At 38.4% G+C, this 17,682-nt stretch overlaps 4 protein-coding genes across 4 annotated transcripts; 2 read left to right on the top strand and 2 right to left on the bottom strand.

The window, feature by feature from the left end:
• Positions 1-388: 388 nt before the first annotated feature.
• Positions 389-1,046, bottom strand: LOC128726747 (32 kDa beta-galactoside-binding lectin lec-3-like). The gene is made up of 3 exons (XM_053820572.1): positions 986-1,046; positions 822-904; positions 389-756 (listed from the first exon to the last, which is right to left on the bottom strand). Exons 1-3 carry the CDS (start codon positions 1,013-1,015, stop codon positions 432-434), a joined length of 438 nt encoding a protein of 145 aa, XP_053676547.1. The 5' UTR covers positions 1,016-1,046; the 3' UTR covers positions 389-431.
• A 416-nt stretch (positions 1,047-1,462) lies between these two features.
• On the top strand, positions 1,463-2,370 carry LOC128725422 (galectin-4-like). The gene is made up of 3 exons (XM_053819162.1): positions 1,463-1,569; positions 1,637-1,719; positions 1,833-2,370. Exons 1-3 carry the CDS (start codon positions 1,543-1,545, stop codon positions 2,152-2,154), a joined length of 432 nt encoding a protein of 143 aa, XP_053675137.1. The 5' UTR covers positions 1,463-1,542; the 3' UTR covers positions 2,155-2,370.
• A 103-nt stretch (positions 2,371-2,473) lies between these two features.
• LOC128725468 (galectin-7-like) lies at positions 2,474-3,284 on the bottom strand. Its single transcript, XM_053819217.1, has 3 exons — positions 3,193-3,284; positions 3,039-3,121; positions 2,474-2,949 (listed from the first exon to the last, which is right to left on the bottom strand). The coding sequence occupies exons 1-3, from the start codon at positions 3,217-3,219 to the stop codon at positions 2,628-2,630; spliced, it is 432 nt and encodes a 143-aa protein (XP_053675192.1). The 5' UTR covers positions 3,220-3,284; the 3' UTR covers positions 2,474-2,627.
• Positions 3,285-5,355: 2,071 nt separating this feature from the next.
• Positions 5,356-6,141, top strand: LOC128724286 (trypsin-2-like). Its single transcript, XM_053818015.1, has 3 exons — positions 5,356-5,456; positions 5,528-5,930; positions 5,995-6,141. Exons 1-3 carry the CDS (start codon positions 5,356-5,358, stop codon positions 6,139-6,141), a joined length of 651 nt encoding a protein of 216 aa, XP_053673990.1.
• The last annotated feature ends 11,541 nt before the right edge of the window (positions 6,142-17,682 follow it).

Genomic DNA, 17,682 nt, shown 5'->3' with positions numbered 1-17,682 from the left:
CACAATTATCGAAACCAGATAATAATCGATGCTCTCGTTATTTGAGCAAGATAAAAGCGAGAACTCCAGAAAAGAGTATAGAGTGGAGAGATACTTACTTACTTAAAACCCATAATTTATCGATGTTTTATTTTTCTACATGGGAAGAATCGACAAAGTTAATCTGGTGTAATAAGACTTGTAGAGCTGCACTAGTGAAGTAGAGAACTTGAAACAAGTTTTTGTTCACGAGACTGTGAAACGTTCAAAATTATTTACGATAGCCTTATAAAGCCTTTTCAAAAGATTGTTTTGACTCTAATCTAATCGAGTACTCTTTAACGTATTCCAGCGCATTTTATGCAAATAATTGTACAAATATATCTGACGCCTGGACGAGTGTTTTATTCGTCTTTACATTTAGACTCGTCAATCCAACATTCATGAATTACTTAGTATGTCTCTAGCACAGAATCGATGACTGCCCCCGTACCAAGATGAATAAAGTTTACCATTTCGAAGGACATACGATGGGTAAAGGTACAGTACTTAATATCATTGATGTAAACCGAATAATGTGTATCCTTTACCCTGATTTCCAACGTGAATGGATCGTCTATACCTATGGGGCAGCCACCAGATCGTTCCTCATCCTGCCAGCACTGTTCTGCATAAGTGTTGCGCACAATTCGACCGTCCCTGGGTCGTAAGCTAATATGCAGTGCAGTGTCGTCCCGGGGATCATCTTCTGGACCGTACTGTAAATTGACATTAAATCTGCGACAACATAGAAAGCTGTAAGAGAGCCATACTAGACTACATAAAATGCGTTTGACAAAAACCTTTCTCCCGTTAAAGTGCCTTGGATAATAATTTTTTTTCCCGGTTGCAAACCTCCCAGGATTGTACATAAGCACGGTACTTCCTGCGTTAAAAATGAAGAAATGTATTAGTTTAGTTGAAAAAAAAAATTTGGTCTATCAAGCAGATGTCAGTGCTACCTTACCGGATTAAATGATGGAAGCATTAGCGCCATGATTGGTTTCTTCAAACTTACGCTCTTTCTCGGATCAACCGTTAATGGCAACTGCGCCCATATTTTGTTCGTTCGCGTCTGTTTATCTAGCTTCTTCTATTTGTGTCCACAACGAAAAGTTTTCTTATCTAAACGCAACTTAATCTTTTAATCAGCTTCTTTTTTCACTTGAATATTTACGTTATGTTAATAACTTTTAAGTTATTGGGTGTTTTTTTTGTACTACTTATGCAAACAACTTGCGAAATGTGAATGCACGCTGAGAATATCTGCTACAATGTCAACAAGAATCGATAATCATGTGTTTTCCCTCATTGCTAAGTTTTTTTTCTTGTGAAAGGCCTTTTATTGTTATCGAACACATACAATCAATGAGTAATCGGGAACGATAGTAGGTGCGGCACGATAAGGTGTCAGTTCCGAGCAGTTTGTTCTCAAAATGCAGCGCAAACACTAACATTTTCCCGTTGGAAACTCCTTTGAGCAGTAAGGTACCGTACATTCAACCGTACCCACACATCGTAAACATGGCTCAGCTACCCGTGTATAATCCGGTAAGGGTGGTTCTGCGTGTTCTGGAATTTTATCCTACTGATAATTAGCATCTACATCTTGTTACAGCCTTCACCGTTCCTCGGGCATCTACCGACTGGATTGGGATTGTACCGTAAAATCACCATCCGTGGTCGAATGACACATGACATGTAAGACGTGTTTCACACCTCACAAGTGCAAAGGAATGAATGAGATTCTCAAATCGAATCCGGAAATCCGTTTCTTGTCTCTGACGAATGTGTGTGTGTGTGTATGGTTGCAGGTTCAACATCAACCTGCAATGCGGACCTAACGTAGACCCGAGAGATGACGTTGCCCTTCACATCAGCATACGGCCGCGCGAAGGACTCATCGTGCGTAACACGTACCAGCACAGAAGTTGGGCAATAGAGGAGCGTTTTGGGGGCTGCTCGGTGCAGAAAAGATCGTATTTCGACATCAGCATCACCGTAAAACCGGACTGCTACGGAATCGCCGTGAATGGGTGTCATTTTTGTGATTTCAAGCATCGGTTGCCGTTCGCGTCGGTACGGTTCGTTCATACAGGTGTTGGGGCTCAGGTTGACGCTATCATAACCGAGTAGTGAACAGTTGGTAGCTATCGAAGCACTTAAGGGTAGCGACAAAAAGAAGATGATGTTCAATCGAAAAGAAAGTGGTGAAGAGATTTTAAAACCATAAACCAATTGCCCTTTGGAACCATAGCGATGAATATAACGGAGAGATAAATTCGTACTCGCTGAATTTTGTAAGATGTATTAACACAAAAATGAGTAATGCTGTTGAGATGGAAATAAAAAAACGCATGCGCATGACTTAATCACAATGATGATGATGGATTTTAAAATTTATTATCGCAAATCAAGCAAGCATATGCTTCTTCACACAAACAAACGTATGTGCTCAGCAGACATCGATAAGATATGGAAGGATCAAAATACGAAGAACAAATTTGCTCCAGACTTGGATGACAAAACCGATGGCAAGTTTGCGCAGTGGCGTGATTTATTTGTGACATGAGCTTAACGCTAAACGAAGCAAGGCTGATTGACCGATCTTACTCTGTTGTAATCGCATCAACGTTGGCACCTTCGCCAATGTGAATGAAGCGAACAGACGCGTACGGTACGCGATGATTAAAATCGCAGTAGTGTGCTCCATTGACTGCGATGCCGTAGCTGTCAGGTTTAACCGTGATCGTCACATCAAACATGGATCGTTTCTGTACCGGACACCCACCGAAGCGCTCTTCGATGCCCCAGCTGCCGAACTGGATGGAATTACGCACTATGGCACTATCTCGGGGACGAATACTGATGTGGAGAGCGGTGTCGTCTCGTGGGTTCGTGTTGGGGCCTGTCTGCAGGTTTATGTTGAATCTGGTTTTCCAGAAGCAGGTGCTCAATTAGTTCAAATTTCACTCAAGTCCTGGGCTTTCACTCGGCCCGGCGAAGCACTTCATACTTACTGGTCGTGAGTCATTCGACCACGAATCGTAATTTTTCGGTAGATACCTAGCCCAGCTGGTAGGTGCGCCAGGAATGGAGTTGGCTGAAAGTTGTTTGATATGCAAAAAAATATTTTAATATTCTATTGTATCATTTATTTGAGAAGCCGCTTACCGGGCTATACACAGGTAACTGAGACATGGCAGCAAAACTCGATTATTCGTCAAATCACGGCTTAAATCACTTCTGCTTTTGGGCGATGCACTTTCTAAACTAACGCACAACCGCAGCAGTGACAAGTATCGATGATAGCTGTCACCATAAAAAAATCAAATTGATAAGAAATATAAACCACTTCTGATAAGATTGGTTTATCGGGGCCGTGCGAATGAGTCAGCCGAAACGAACGAAATGGATACCTATTCTCCCCGGTGTTAATAAAATCGAATTACAGGAAATGGCTACGGGGCTGACTGTAATCCCTGGATTTCAACCTTTTTTCAGACAGGTAGCAATGGTGAAGCTGGCAGTAAGTTTGCGAGAGATCTCACTGTTCGTGTACGTAATGCTGAAGTTTGACTTGTGTTGAATTCTTTCGGAACGGGTATAGCATCTGATTGTACTGCAAGCGGTCAATATCTCTTGAAATAACTAATGGCACATGAACAACTTTAGAACAACGTTTCCTGCTTCTTGCTCCTATTTCACTCGCAACGTGAGCCTTATCCAAAGCTAAGCTTAAATAGTCCTTATCTTCATGAACCGGGCACGTAAATGAAGCGGATGAATGTTCAAGGCAAGTATGCACGCGTTGAACATTGGATAGATTCGGTTTTTTGGGTATACCTCTTTCAAGTGCGTGCTGATCGCATAACTTTTAAGAAGTAAGACTCTAATACTCGGTATTGTTCTTGTAAATTATCGTGCCTTACCTCTGGTCGGGACCCTCTGCTGTTTCATTGATTAAAGAATTTTGGAGATCTAAGTAGTAAACTCAACTGAATTCATTTTGATCGGTTCATTGAGCTTTATTTGTAGCGGTATACTTATCACATTTCGTGCATCTGTTTACTCTTAAGTTAAGATTAGGTTAGCTTAGATTATGTCAATTTTATAGTGATTTTTACATGTTAAATTGATAAATCTTTTATTTGAAAAAGGGTGACGTTAAGATTCTTCATCATTTTACATCGAATATTGAACACTGAATGTTGTTAAACGCGTGGTGTGGAGTTTGTTTTTGTCTTTTTTGTTTCACATTCCGATAATGAAGCATATCTTTCTTCTAATGGGTCTTTGTTTCTTTTGCGAATAGACCTTAATCTTACAATAAATGACTAGCCAATACTATAAGCGAGTGTGCTACTCATAGCCCACTTTCGAATGGTTTACCAAGAACATAACATAGCGCTTCTTACCTTAATCATGTTTGCAGCCTTTACCGTTTCATCATTTGGCTATGCCATGTATTATTATTATATTGTATTACATTATCCCTGTTCCATGTGTTTTGTATCTTTGAAACAGCGGTATTTTAACAGCAAAAGCAACAAAACATTGAATTAACGTCCGATTTGTCTGAAATATGAAACAAATGCATCTTTATCTTTGCAATGAATTCTCGATACATCTTCTCTGTTTTTGTTGGGCCACTACAAATCTCTAAAAAATGTAACTTAATACGCTTGTTTGTTACGTTTCGTATATAAACTGGTTGTTTAAAAATGTAAATGATAACTAGTTTTGTATCTAGTTGCGGAGAAGCGTATTTCATTTTGACTGACCATCATTCTTATGGATAACAGGAAAGAATTCCAGTTGTCGACGGCAAAATGTTCAACAACCCGATGATTTATACTCTAATTCTAACAAAACAACAAACATACAAAACTGGATAGAAAACGTTGTGTGACTAATGATCAAAAATAAATAGCTTAATAACTTAATAAATTCATGTAAATAAATAACCAATGGAACAGCTAACTTAACGACTTGTTTATTACTTCTACTAATGTCGTTCAACAGACCCATACAATGTGATGATGAGCAAGTAGCGCAATGATTAATAATGAACAAAAGATTGCAGCAGAGTCACCGAGGAGATGATAACAATTGTTAGTGCGTGGAATATACTTCATTCGTAATGAAGCCGCTGTGGGTGGGATTCGTACTATTGGCTAATGTATTAGGCAAGCTATCCTGAATACGGCTGCTGCAGCTTCGATTTGCGGTATAAACAAGATACTTATTTTTCACATATTAATTCCAGCGTCTGAAGGTAGACTGGCGTACCGTATCGTAAATGGAACTAAAGCCATCATCACAGATTATCCGTTCATGGTTTCAGTGCAACGTTGGTCCAGCGATTCCAAGAGCCATATCTGCGGTGGAACATTCATCAGCGATGTCTGGATCCTGACCGCCGGGCATTGTGTCGAGTAAGTTACGTGACCCCGAGCCCGATACACCAAACGCTACTGTACCTGAGTTCTTTTGCCGTTTGACATAGAGACCTCGAGTATAACAAGCCCGGTATCGTCCGTGTGGAGTCGTCGTTTCACGCATCAGGGGGCACGTTTCTCACCATCAACCGTACGGTGCGACACGAAGATATGCGAGATACTCGCATCGGGATTGATTACGATTTTGGTTTGATAAAACTGAATGATAAGTTTGAGCGAGCCGTGCCGGTGCGTCTTGTGGCTCATAACAAACGCTTTCCACCTGGTGAGTTTTGCACGGTAATCGGTTGGGGTCTGACCAAGAACACAGGAGATCGCGATCAGCTGCGGATGGTGAGGATACCGCTCATCAGCCAGGAACAGTGTAGAGAGAATTATTTCGATCTGAATCCTATTACATGGCGCATGCTTTGTGCAGGATATGCTCAAGGAGGACGGGACAGCTGCGAGGTATTGACGAGAAGAAGAAAAATCGTTTCAGTCTAAAATCACAATATAATCTGTCATTGAGTAGGGTGACTCCGGAGGACCGCTGCTTTGTCGAGGTATTCAAGTCGGGATCACTTCGTGGGGATTGAGTTGTGCCAAACCAAAACTGAACGGCGTCTATAGTAACATCGCAAACCAACGGGAATGGATTCGGCAACATACGGGCGTGTAAGTTGTTTGTTTCGAAGAAATTGTGTATGTTTCGGAGCAACTAGCGTACCACAAACATGATGTTAAATCCACTTCATTCTTCGTTTTTCATAAAACGTCTCTGTATGGAAATCGAATCAAAAGAATCATTTTTTAATCTCCTAATGCTATAAAAAAATAGTAAAACTTACTATAAAAAAAAGGGTTAATGTTCCTGCAATGCTTTCACGAATATTGAAAATATGATGAAGAAAGTCTTCAGAAACGGGTAAGTAAGTTGCTTTGCTAACACCTTGACTGCCCGTCGATCAGGCCAAGTCACCCACTTTTGGATGACGGCAAAAACGCTTGATTTAAAAACGCATTTTTAAATATTTAAAATACCTGTTCTTCACAAGTATAAAATTTATGACCAAACAGGAATACGAAAGAGCGTAAAAAAAGTCAAAAGTTTATAACAAACCTAGGGTGTGAAGAATTACTGCCGGGGCAACTGTTGCTAACACATATGAGCGAGTAATGCTTGAATCGTGGCGTTAAATGGATTTTCCAAAAAAACGCTTGACAGTTAAAGTGTTAACGAACTTGGATCCGAAGGCCACATAGCATCTCTTTTCTAATTTTCATTCCGTCAAGTTATCAACATGTATCTCTCGCAATGGGGTGAGTACTTTGATGAATTTCTAAACGCACAGGTAAACGAAGAGCTAGAGGCTCCACTAGCAGATAACACCATGCTACTGCCACTAGCATTGATGCAACTCGAAAAGCAATTCATCGGGTGAAGTATAATCAGGCTCCCGGCACCGATGGAATAACGGCTGAACTGATCAAGAACAGGAGCGCAGTACTAAAACAAGAAATTCATCAAATAGCTACTGAGGCATGGAACAGTGAATCGTTACTTTTAGATTGGAATTTCGGTATTATTAATTCCATGTACAAGAAGAGAGATGGGGAGCATTTATAGGGGTATTATGGTGTTGAATGCCTTTAATATTGTTGAAAAACATCGTCGATGTTGGCGGATAGGTGAGCGCCGGTGACAGTCGACACAAAAGAACTGGGCCGGCCCGGCTTAATAGATGAGTAGACACTAAGAGAAGTGAGAGAGAGTGCCAACGAGAGTAGGAAGCTTGGATGACGGGGTCAAGGAACGGTCAGCAGCAGCAAAGAGACCGAGCAGACACGTCTGAATCTTTAATTTTCTTCTGCGTGAAATATAGTTACGAAAAATTGAAAACGGCGTACGATTTATTTGCTGCGGTGTGCTACCCTGTTGCAATCGCAACAAAGATCTTATCTTTAGTTCTTCAGGAAAGACTCAAACATTCATAACAAAGATTATTGAAAACTATCAGCGAGGAGTTCGAAATGAAAAATCAATCGCTGAACCATACGTGAATAAGACGGCGGAGCTTAGTTAGTTAGTTAAATTTATTTCTAATTTCGTACATTTCAGTTTTAAAAATTTGTTGGATGTATAGTAGTAGTAATGGGTTCGACTTTTTCATCTTTCCTCATTAATTAAATTTCAGATTATTTTAGCTAACTTGGCTGGTGAAGCAGATGAGTTCGTGAATCGACATCTAAGAGTGACCTTATTTTATGTGTTTGAGGGAAAATATGTAACTGGAATTAGAAAAACCCTCAGTTTCAATCGAGTAAACCTAATTTTTATTGTATTTACCTATTCTACTCAACCAAGAACTAGGACTGCGACTAAACTTAGAGAAAGAAAAAAGAAAATTAAAATTAGTGAACTATTTACAAACATTATAATTAGACTACTAAGTTTCTTATTAACGGATATATACTGCCTTTGCATTTACCATCATACAATAATTTATATATCGACATGATTTGCAAGATTCTGGGTAACCTACATTCTAAATGTAATGCTTTTGTACTGTACCAAGGAGGGACCCTTAGCGATGTTTTTAAAAATTTGTTTTTTGTTCTTTGTAGTTTTAATATGTGTGATTTGGCACAGTGGTTCCAAACGGGCGAGGCATATGTAATAACGGCTCTTACTAGTGCTTTATATATTAGTAGTTTATTTATTAAATTGAGTTTCGATTTTCTGTTTAAGAAAGGATAGAGAATTTTGTAATTTTTTTCACACTTGATAAGAAGGTTATCAATATGAGTTTTGAAGGTAAGCCTTTTTTCGAGGAATAAACCCAGATATTAAATTGAGTTTTTCCAAGGTATGTTGATGTTATCCATACTTAAACATCTATGGGGAAGTTTTCGAGGGCTAGTTCGTCTAGAGAAGAAAATTGCTTCAGATTTGGAGCTATTTAGTTTTATCTTCCAATCTTTGCAGTATTAGGAGTATTGTTTTAAGGTTGTATTTAAGTTTTCAATAATTGAGTTAGGATTTGTAGATGATGATGAGAAGGCCATGTTGTCTGCATAAAGGTATTGTTCACATTTGCGCATGGAAGGAATGTTATATATGTATATATATATATATATATATATATATATATATATATATATATATATATATATATATATATATATATATATATTATATATATATATAGTATATATATATATATATATATATATATATATATATATATATATATTATATTATATATATTTATATATATATATATATATATATATATATTATATATATATATATATATATATATATATATATGTATATATATATATATATATATATATATATATATATAATATATATATATATATATATATATATATATATATATATATATATATATATATATATATATATATATATATATATATATATATAATATATATATATATATATATATAGATATATATATATATATATATATATATATATATATATATATATATATATATATATGTATATCTATATATATATATATATTATATATATATATATATATATATATATATATATATATATATATAATATATATTATATATATATGTGGATATATATATATATATATATATATATATATATATATATATATATATATATATATATATATAATATATATATATATATATATATATAATATATATATATATATATATATATATATATATATATTATATATATATATATATATATATATATATATATATATATATATATATATATATATATATATATATATATATATATATATATATATATATATATATATATATATATATATATATATATATATATATATATATATATATATATATATATATATATATATATATATATATATATATATATTATATATATATATATATATATATATATATATATATATATATATATATATATATATATATATATATATATATATATATATATATATATATATATATATATATATATATATATATATATATATATATATATGTGGATATATATATATATATATATATATATATATACATATATATATATATATATATATATATATACATATATATATATATATTTATATATATATATATATATATATATATATATATATATATATATATATATATATATACATATATATATATATATGTGTGGAATAGCATTGGAGACAAAACACTGCCCTGTGGTACACCACCCGCAGGGGAGTAGGGCTCAGAAGTCTGCTTTGAAATGTGAATTTGATTTACCCGGTTTGAAATAAAGTACTTTATAATTTTGATTAGATAGATTGGGTAGTTCAATTTAATGGGCTTGTTAATTAATCCTTGGTGCCAAATAGAGTCAACAGCTTTTTCGGTTTCAAGTAGAACTAATCCCGTCGATTTTTTACTTTGTCTTTGTCTTGTGAAATATTTTTTATCAATCTGTGAAATTGACGCGTCGTGGAAAGTGAAAGACGAAAACCAAATTGCTAGTCAGGAATTATATTATTACTTGAGGTGTGCAGTGCTAGTCTGGATTCCACTGGTTTTTCAAATATTTTCCCAAGGCTGCTGAGTAAACTTATGGGTCTGTAATTTTTTGGTAGCGAAAGGTCTTTTCCGGATTTGGGAATTGCAATAACTTTAGCTTTTTTCCATGCGTTCGGAAAATAACCAAGTTTTATACACCCATTTATAATATTGTTTAGGTAGATGATGGCTTTGATTGGTAGTCTCTTGATGGAGGCATTATTGACTCTATCTGGACCCGTGGATTTTTTTGATTTGATTCGTTTTATAAATTTTATAATGTCTTTGGGTTTAAATAAGTGTTGAGTATTTATATTGTTCAATTGTTACGTTATGAGCCAGTTTAAATATTTATCTGAATGCTTCACAGTTTTCTTTAGACGTAATAAGAGATTGGTCTTTGACTTGGAGCATTGGGATGGTTTTCCGATTGTTTTTGATGATTTTAATGAATTTCCATATTTTAGAATTATTTTGTTTTTCTTTGTTTAGATTTTGCAAATTTTTAGACCATGCTTCGTTGCGTAAAACAGATAATTTATGTTCAATCACGTTTTTCAAAAAGTAATATGAGGCTTTTACATTATGATTGAGTCTATGTCTTTGACATCTTTTCCTTTAAGTGTTTCTAATTTTTATTAAGGCTAAGATTTCTGGTAGAATTACGAGGTTATAACTGCCCGGTGTTCTAATTGGGACTGCGCTGTCGTGGGCTGTATTTATGATCGAGCTGATTTTAGCAATCATATTATCTATTTGGGTTTGGGAATGGATTTTATCTAAAGTTAATTCAGATGGGTTTATCTTGGAGTTGATGAGACGTTTAAAATATAACCAGTTAGCGTTTTGACAATCGTAAATGAAATTATTTGGTTTAGTGTTAACATTTTCCTTTAAAATTGAAAACGATACTGGAAGATGGTTGAAGGAAAAGTGTATAGATGTTTTCAGCTCTGAGAACTCAAGACTATTGTTGCTAAGTGCAAGATCAATCACTGATGGATTGCGTTGTGCATCTGCGGTGAAGTGTGTGGGTGTGTTTGGGAAGTAAACGGAGAACTGGCCTTTTTGGATTTCATCAAATAGGCATTTGCCTGCTGAGTTTGTGGATGCACATTTCCACAAGCGATGACGTGTGTTTAAGTCTCCGCAAATTATAAAGTTATTTTCTAGTTTCGTAAGTTTACTAACATCTTTTTTAAAAGTACTGACTGATGTATTTGAGCCAGGATGGTAGGCCGCCACTATAGAAATTGGAGCATTTTTCGTTAATACTGTTATGCCTATTGCTTCTATTATGTTAAGTTTAAAAGAACTCATATGTTTGAAAACTTTATTGTTTCTAACAAGGATAAGGACCCTTCCTTTAGTACTGCATACTCTATCTAATCTGCATGTCGCGTAATTTTAAATATTGAACCTATGCTCATTTAAGAAGGTTTCGACTATTACCATGATATCTATATTTTTTTTTTCTTTAAGAAAATTGACAATTCAGTTTTTTTGTTTAGAACACCGTTGGCGTTCCAGTACGAAATATTTAAATATTGTTTCGCTTACATTATTTAGGGAAACAATATTTGCTTACCACTTCAAATATCGCAGTGATTTGCTGATGTTTGGTGTTACACACGCGTAGTTTGCAGAAAACTTCTCCTACTATTGCAGTAATTTCATTCGAGTTAAAAAGCTCTTCCTTATTGGCTGCTGCGACGTAACTCCATTGATGGGGGCCGGGAGCAGTACTGCGGGGAGTTGACTTGGATGGTAAGGCAGGGAGCGCTTTACCTTCGAAAACAAATTCATTTGCTTTTGGTTTAGGCACTGGTTTAATGGGCTTCATTGTGCGCTTTGGGCAGCCTGTGTAGTTAGAAGGGTGATTGCCTTCACAGTTTGCACATTTTAATTTATGTTTCGGGACCAGCCCGTTCTCACTAGCCGCACCTCCTGTTAGTGCGCATTTACTTGATTCGTGTATACCAGCACATTTGTTGCAAATAGCTGGATGATGGCAGTTTGCGGCTCCGTTTCCAAATACTTGGCAACGTTTGCATTGCATTGGTCCTTGTTTGCTTGTGTAGTAGGTCCATCGAACTCTACAGTTACAGAGAGCGTTTATACTGCGAAGCAGTGGCATAGTAATACTTCCTTTGGGGAAGTGGAGCAAACAAGTGGCATGCTCGTCATATTTTTATTTCGGATTGAGAATTTTTTAACTGCTGAAGGCTTGATGCCTTCCTTTACCAATATCTCGAGGAATTCCTCGGTTGGCATGTCATACAGACCGCTTAGCACGATTTTGGTGGCGCGCTCTTCTGATAGTTGGTACGTATGAAAGTTTGTGTTGGAACCAGCTAAGTATTTCACTACAGCCCGGAAATCTTCTGCTGTGTTAGTGTTTACCGTGATGCCTTCATTGGCGATTTTAGTCGTGTAGCTCACTACTCTTGCGGCAAAGATCTTTTTGTGCACCTCTCCTAGCGATTTGCACATAATCTATAATAATTGGTGGAATATTACCACTGACCTTTGCTTGTTTTTAACTGCTAAAGTGAGTATCCATCGGGTGCCCTGCCTGGTCACCATCCAGCAGCGCAAACGAGTTTGGTTACGAGAATTTTGTTTTTACGCCTAGCTCGTTAATACTGTTTAGTTTAGACAACGGAATCTAAATGCTCCGTTGTTTGGCAGCAATCTTTTTACGATCCATGCTTAAGGATCGGGCGACAAAAGCCGCTCTAGTATTGGGTTTCACTTTAGGTTTTTTGATTTAGTTAATTTTTTTTTCACTGTGTGAGTGTTAGTTATAATTTACTATTCTTCCCTCTTCGGGACTAGAAAAACACGTCCGCACTGGGTGACGATGAGAATAGAACTGAGACGGCGGAGCTAAAGCTTTATTCTTTCCATCTGTTCGCAAAACTTCCTCTTTATTTATGATCTTCCTTTCTGGCTTTATTCGCAAAACTTCCTTTCTGGCAGCTGCCACTTTTATTTGTGATTTGGTAGCTCCAAAAAACAGTGTCCTTTCTGGTCCACTTTTAATTTGCGAATGACCCTTTATCCGACAGTTACGCGCCGATCGTCCTTAATCGTCCCGATCGTCCGATCGGGCCAACGACCTCCGACTCGACTTGTTGTCGTGCCGTCTCCCTCACCAACTTAGGCCTGAGCCTCATGGGCTTACCAATTCTAGCGTCATCTATTGTCTGGTTTCCTTATTACATATCGAACCAGACAACTTATCGAGTGCTACATCATTCGACCGTGGCAACACCCCCACCCGTGAACCTAAACGGCTTTTAGCCGGACAGGTGTCACAGCTAATTCACGTGTCGTTTGTAATCCTTCTATTTACTTACTTGTGCCAAAGTCCTCGCACGTGTTGTTGGTCTGTATTTCCGCGTCTAGTATGGCAAGTCTTACGGTCGGTCTTTTGAAGTGTTTGCCGGTCGCGGTTCTAACAGTTACCTGTCGTACTCTATCGTCGCGTCCGGGATGAATTTCTTCTACGATAGCTCGAATCCAGTCCTTTCGGCTTCGTTCTGTGATGAAAACCAGATCTCCCACTTTCACTGGTTTGCTTTCCTTACGCCATTTTGGCCGTCGGTTAAGACAAGGAAAGTATTCTTTCATCCAGCGGTCCCAAAAGCATCCAACTATATATCGGGATCTCCTGTAGCTATTTTGTAAGGCCGAAGCCAGATCCGAACAAGGTGCCATTACAGGTAGGAGCAAGGGCGGTCATAAGTCCCATTATTTTTATTGGTTTATGCTAAATCTGATATTGCCGATTGAAAGTCAGATAGTTAACTAAGAAAATCGGAAATTGTAGACTTTCTAGTATTTATATATTCGCTCTACTCCTAGCCAAGATGACTAAATATGGAGTAAACGTGGAGCTGGTGCGGTGGCTCAAGAGCTTTCTGACCGATAGGCGCATTCTAGTCAATATTGGTGATGCCTTCTCGTCTCCATTCTCTAACGCATCTGGAGTACCGCAGGGCAGCATACTGGGACCTTTCCTGTTTACGTTATTCATCAATGAAATCACGTTATGGATTCCTGGCGCATCGAAGCTGCTGTATGCTGACGACTTGAAAATTTTCTCGCATGTGCAAGGACTCGACGACTGCCAGAGGTTACAACTGTGTCTTGACCGGCTTAATTCGTGGTGTGCGACTAATTGTTTATCCATTAATGTCAACAAGTGTTGTGTTGTGTCTTTCTCAAGGAAAAAGTCTCACGTCTCGTTTAACTACTCACTGTCAGGGTCCTCGTGCTGTCCAAGTTAGAGATCTCGGTGTTTTACTTGACCAGAAGTTAGTTTTAACGAACCACTTTGACTATATTGTCTCAAAAGCTCTTCGTTCTCTAGGCTATTATTATCATATTGAGAGTCTCCAAAGAGCTCTCAAATAACCCATTTACGATCAAAAGCCTATACTGCTCTATCGTGAGACCCATCTTAGAATTTGCTTGTGTTGTCTGGTCTCCCATTCACCAACAACACATCAACAGACTTGAGCGTATTCAAAGACGATTGACGAAATTTATCTTTAACCGATTGACTTGGGCTAGTAGGGTCAACAAGGCCAATTATAAAACGAGGTGCCTTCTTTTTGGCTTGGAGTCGCTTGAGCACAGAAGAAAGATGGCCAAATGTATGTTTGTTTTCAAATTATTGAACGGCAATATCGATGCTCCCTCCATCTTAAGTAAGATCAATCTCTCGGCTCCTAGCAGGTCGTTGAGACCCAGACAGTTGCTGGCAGTTGACTTCCGGCGTAGAGAGTACGGCACCATTGACCCTATGGTTCAAATGGCTAGGGACTTTAACGAGATGTGTTATGTGATCGACTTTAACCATTCAACGTTCAGTGTTAAAATGCGTCTACGTGCCATTTACGGCTTGTGATTTATGTGATTTATGTAATTTATGTGCTTATCTATTTATTTGCGTCTGTTTACTTTCATGTCTGATATGCGTTTTCATGTTAAGCTTTGTTTGATTGATTGATTGATTGTTCTGTCTTGTAGGCCACTCGAGCCAGAAGATTTAATAATAAATAAATAAATATCTTCGAGGATACATAGCTTCAAAGTCAAAAAAGCTTGCCAAAAAGTTAAAATTTCAGTTAGTCAGTACCTACAATTCAACTGACTAACTATATATCATTACAAACATAAATTAGTCTATTTTTGAATAAAAATAAAACAAAAATTAAAATTTGTGTATAAATACATGTTTTTGGGCTATTACCAAATAAAAAACTAAAAAAAATCACGTTTTTATACTTTGGTAATAAAGAACAAAAATGTTTAAAATTGGTTGTTTCTCATTTTTTCCTAAAACATACTTTAACATATCCTTATGAAAAGGTGAAACGCTCCGCACCCACTTCGAACCGCCAATATGTTAAACATGGATTTGAAATTTTGTGGTATACGCACTGTAGTACCAAAGTTAGCGAACATGACTGTATAGTATTGACGAGAAAGAACCGTACCAACGTGGCACTGAACTGTTTTATATACAACAATGCCTGTAATATAAATTATTTAATGCATAAAAGATATTTTTAACCTTTCTATTGAATATTTTGCAATGTTGACATTTACATTTACACCTTTTTTTGCAATGATTTTCAGAGTAGGGTGCAGAAAATTCAACATAAAAAATATTAACTTGATCGAATAGTATGATTTTCCTTTGTTTTTTAAAAATAACATTTCCTTTAACTTCTTCTTCTTCTTGGCCCGCTCATAGTTGAGTACGTCGTGCTAACATGGCCAGGTTACCAATCCGTTTCCAGGAAACTCGGTCCAGGACTGCTCTCCTCCACCCATTTCCTGACTGCTGCACTCAATTTCCGACAGGTCCTGCGCCACTTGATCCAGCCACCGAACTCGCTGCGCTCCTCTGCGCCTCGTGCCGAACGGGTCGCTGGCGAGCACCTTCCTGGCGGGGCATGAGTCCGGCAGCCTCAACACGTGCCCCAACCACCGAATTCTGCCGGCCTTCGCCACCGTTAGGATGTCCGGCTCGCCATACAGCTTAGCTAGTTCGTGGTTTATTCTCCTTCTCCATACGCCCTGCTCACAAATACGCCCTGCTCACAAATTCCGCCCGTATCGTCCAAGACTCATGACCATAGAGGACTACCGGGCGTATCAGTGTGCATTTCGTGTGTTGCTGGAGTCTTCTGGATCGCAGGAGTTTATGGAGCCCATAGTAGGCACGATTTCCCTGAACAATGCGCCTTCGGAAATTCGGAAATCGTGCCTACTATGGGCTCGTAACTTCGGAACGCCTTCGGACAATAATGTGAACACCAAAGAATTCGCTGTTCACATTATTGTCCGAAGTGACGATCGTACCAAGGTAGCAGAACTCCTCTACCACCTCAAGATCGTCACCATCAACTGTTACTCTGCTTCCAAGTCGGGCTCTATCCCGATCAGAGCCACCGGCAAGCAGGTACTTGGTCTTCAACGCATTGATCCTCAAACCAATCCTAGCGGCCTCGCGTTTCAGTCGAGTATACGCCTCGCATACTGCCACAGATGTCCTTCCGATGATGTCGATGTCATCCGCGAAGCCTAGGAATTGGAGGGAGCGGGTGAAAATCGTGCCGCGGATATCGAAGTCCGCGCTTCGCATGACACCTTTCAGAGCGATGTTAAACAGTAAACAGGAGAGTCCGTCCCCTTGCCTCAGACCCCGGTGTGAGTCGAACGGTTCCGAAAGCATGTTCGACACTCGCACCTTGCACTTCACCTCCACCACGGTGACCCTTAACAGCCGTACCAGCTTCCCAGGGAATCCATACTGCTGCATGGTGTTCCATAGCTCCATCCGATCTATGGTGTCATAGGCCGCCTTGAAATCAATGAATAGGTGGTGCTCTCGGCATTTCTGGAGGATCCGCCTTAGAGTAAAGATTTGGTCGGTGGTGGATTTGCCTCCAACAAATCCTGCCTGGTAGCTTCCAACGAAATCTGTAGCAAGGGCGCAAGTCCGCAGATAAGTATTCGGGACAGGATCTTATAGGCAGCATTCAGGACTGTGATGGCTCGGAAGTTAGTACAGTTCAATCTGTCCCCCTTCTTGTAGACTGGGTGTATGACACCCAGTTTCCACTCATCCGGTAGTTCTTCCTGGTCCCAGATCCTTCTGATCAGCCAGTGGATGTACACGGCAAGCCTCTCCGGTCCCATCTTGAACAGCTCGGCCACCAGCCCATCGCTGCCAGGTGACTAGTTACATTTCAACTGTTTGATGGCGCTGACGACTTCGTCCAAGGATGGCGGGACGGCACTTCGTCATCGTTGTGTTGGTTGTCGTAGGGCTGCTCAATTCTGTATCTTGCGCTTGGTCCGGTATCCACTGCTTCTGCTCCCCTTTAAGGTGTCCGTCATAGAAGCACTTCCACCTGTCAATCACCACTCGCTCGTCCGACAGTATGTCTCCTTCCACGTTACGGCACATCGCGATCGCTTCTTGCCGCCTTGAACATGCTGTAGAACTTGCGGGTTTCCCCCGACTGAGAGAGCTGTTGCATCAGTTGCTCGTCCGATTCTTCAAAGCTGTGCTTCTTATCCTGGAAGAGTTGGGTTTGCTGCCTTCTCAGTCGTCTATAGTTTTCCACTT

Source organism: Anopheles nili, chromosome 3 (assembly GCF_943737925.1).
Source record: "Anopheles nili chromosome 3, idAnoNiliSN_F5_01, whole genome shotgun sequence".
Classification (NCBI taxonomy): domain Eukaryota; kingdom Metazoa; phylum Arthropoda; class Insecta; order Diptera; family Culicidae; genus Anopheles; species Anopheles nili.
The sequence above is the reverse complement of the archived record's forward strand: the minus strand, read 5'-3'. Positions and strand labels throughout refer to the sequence as shown.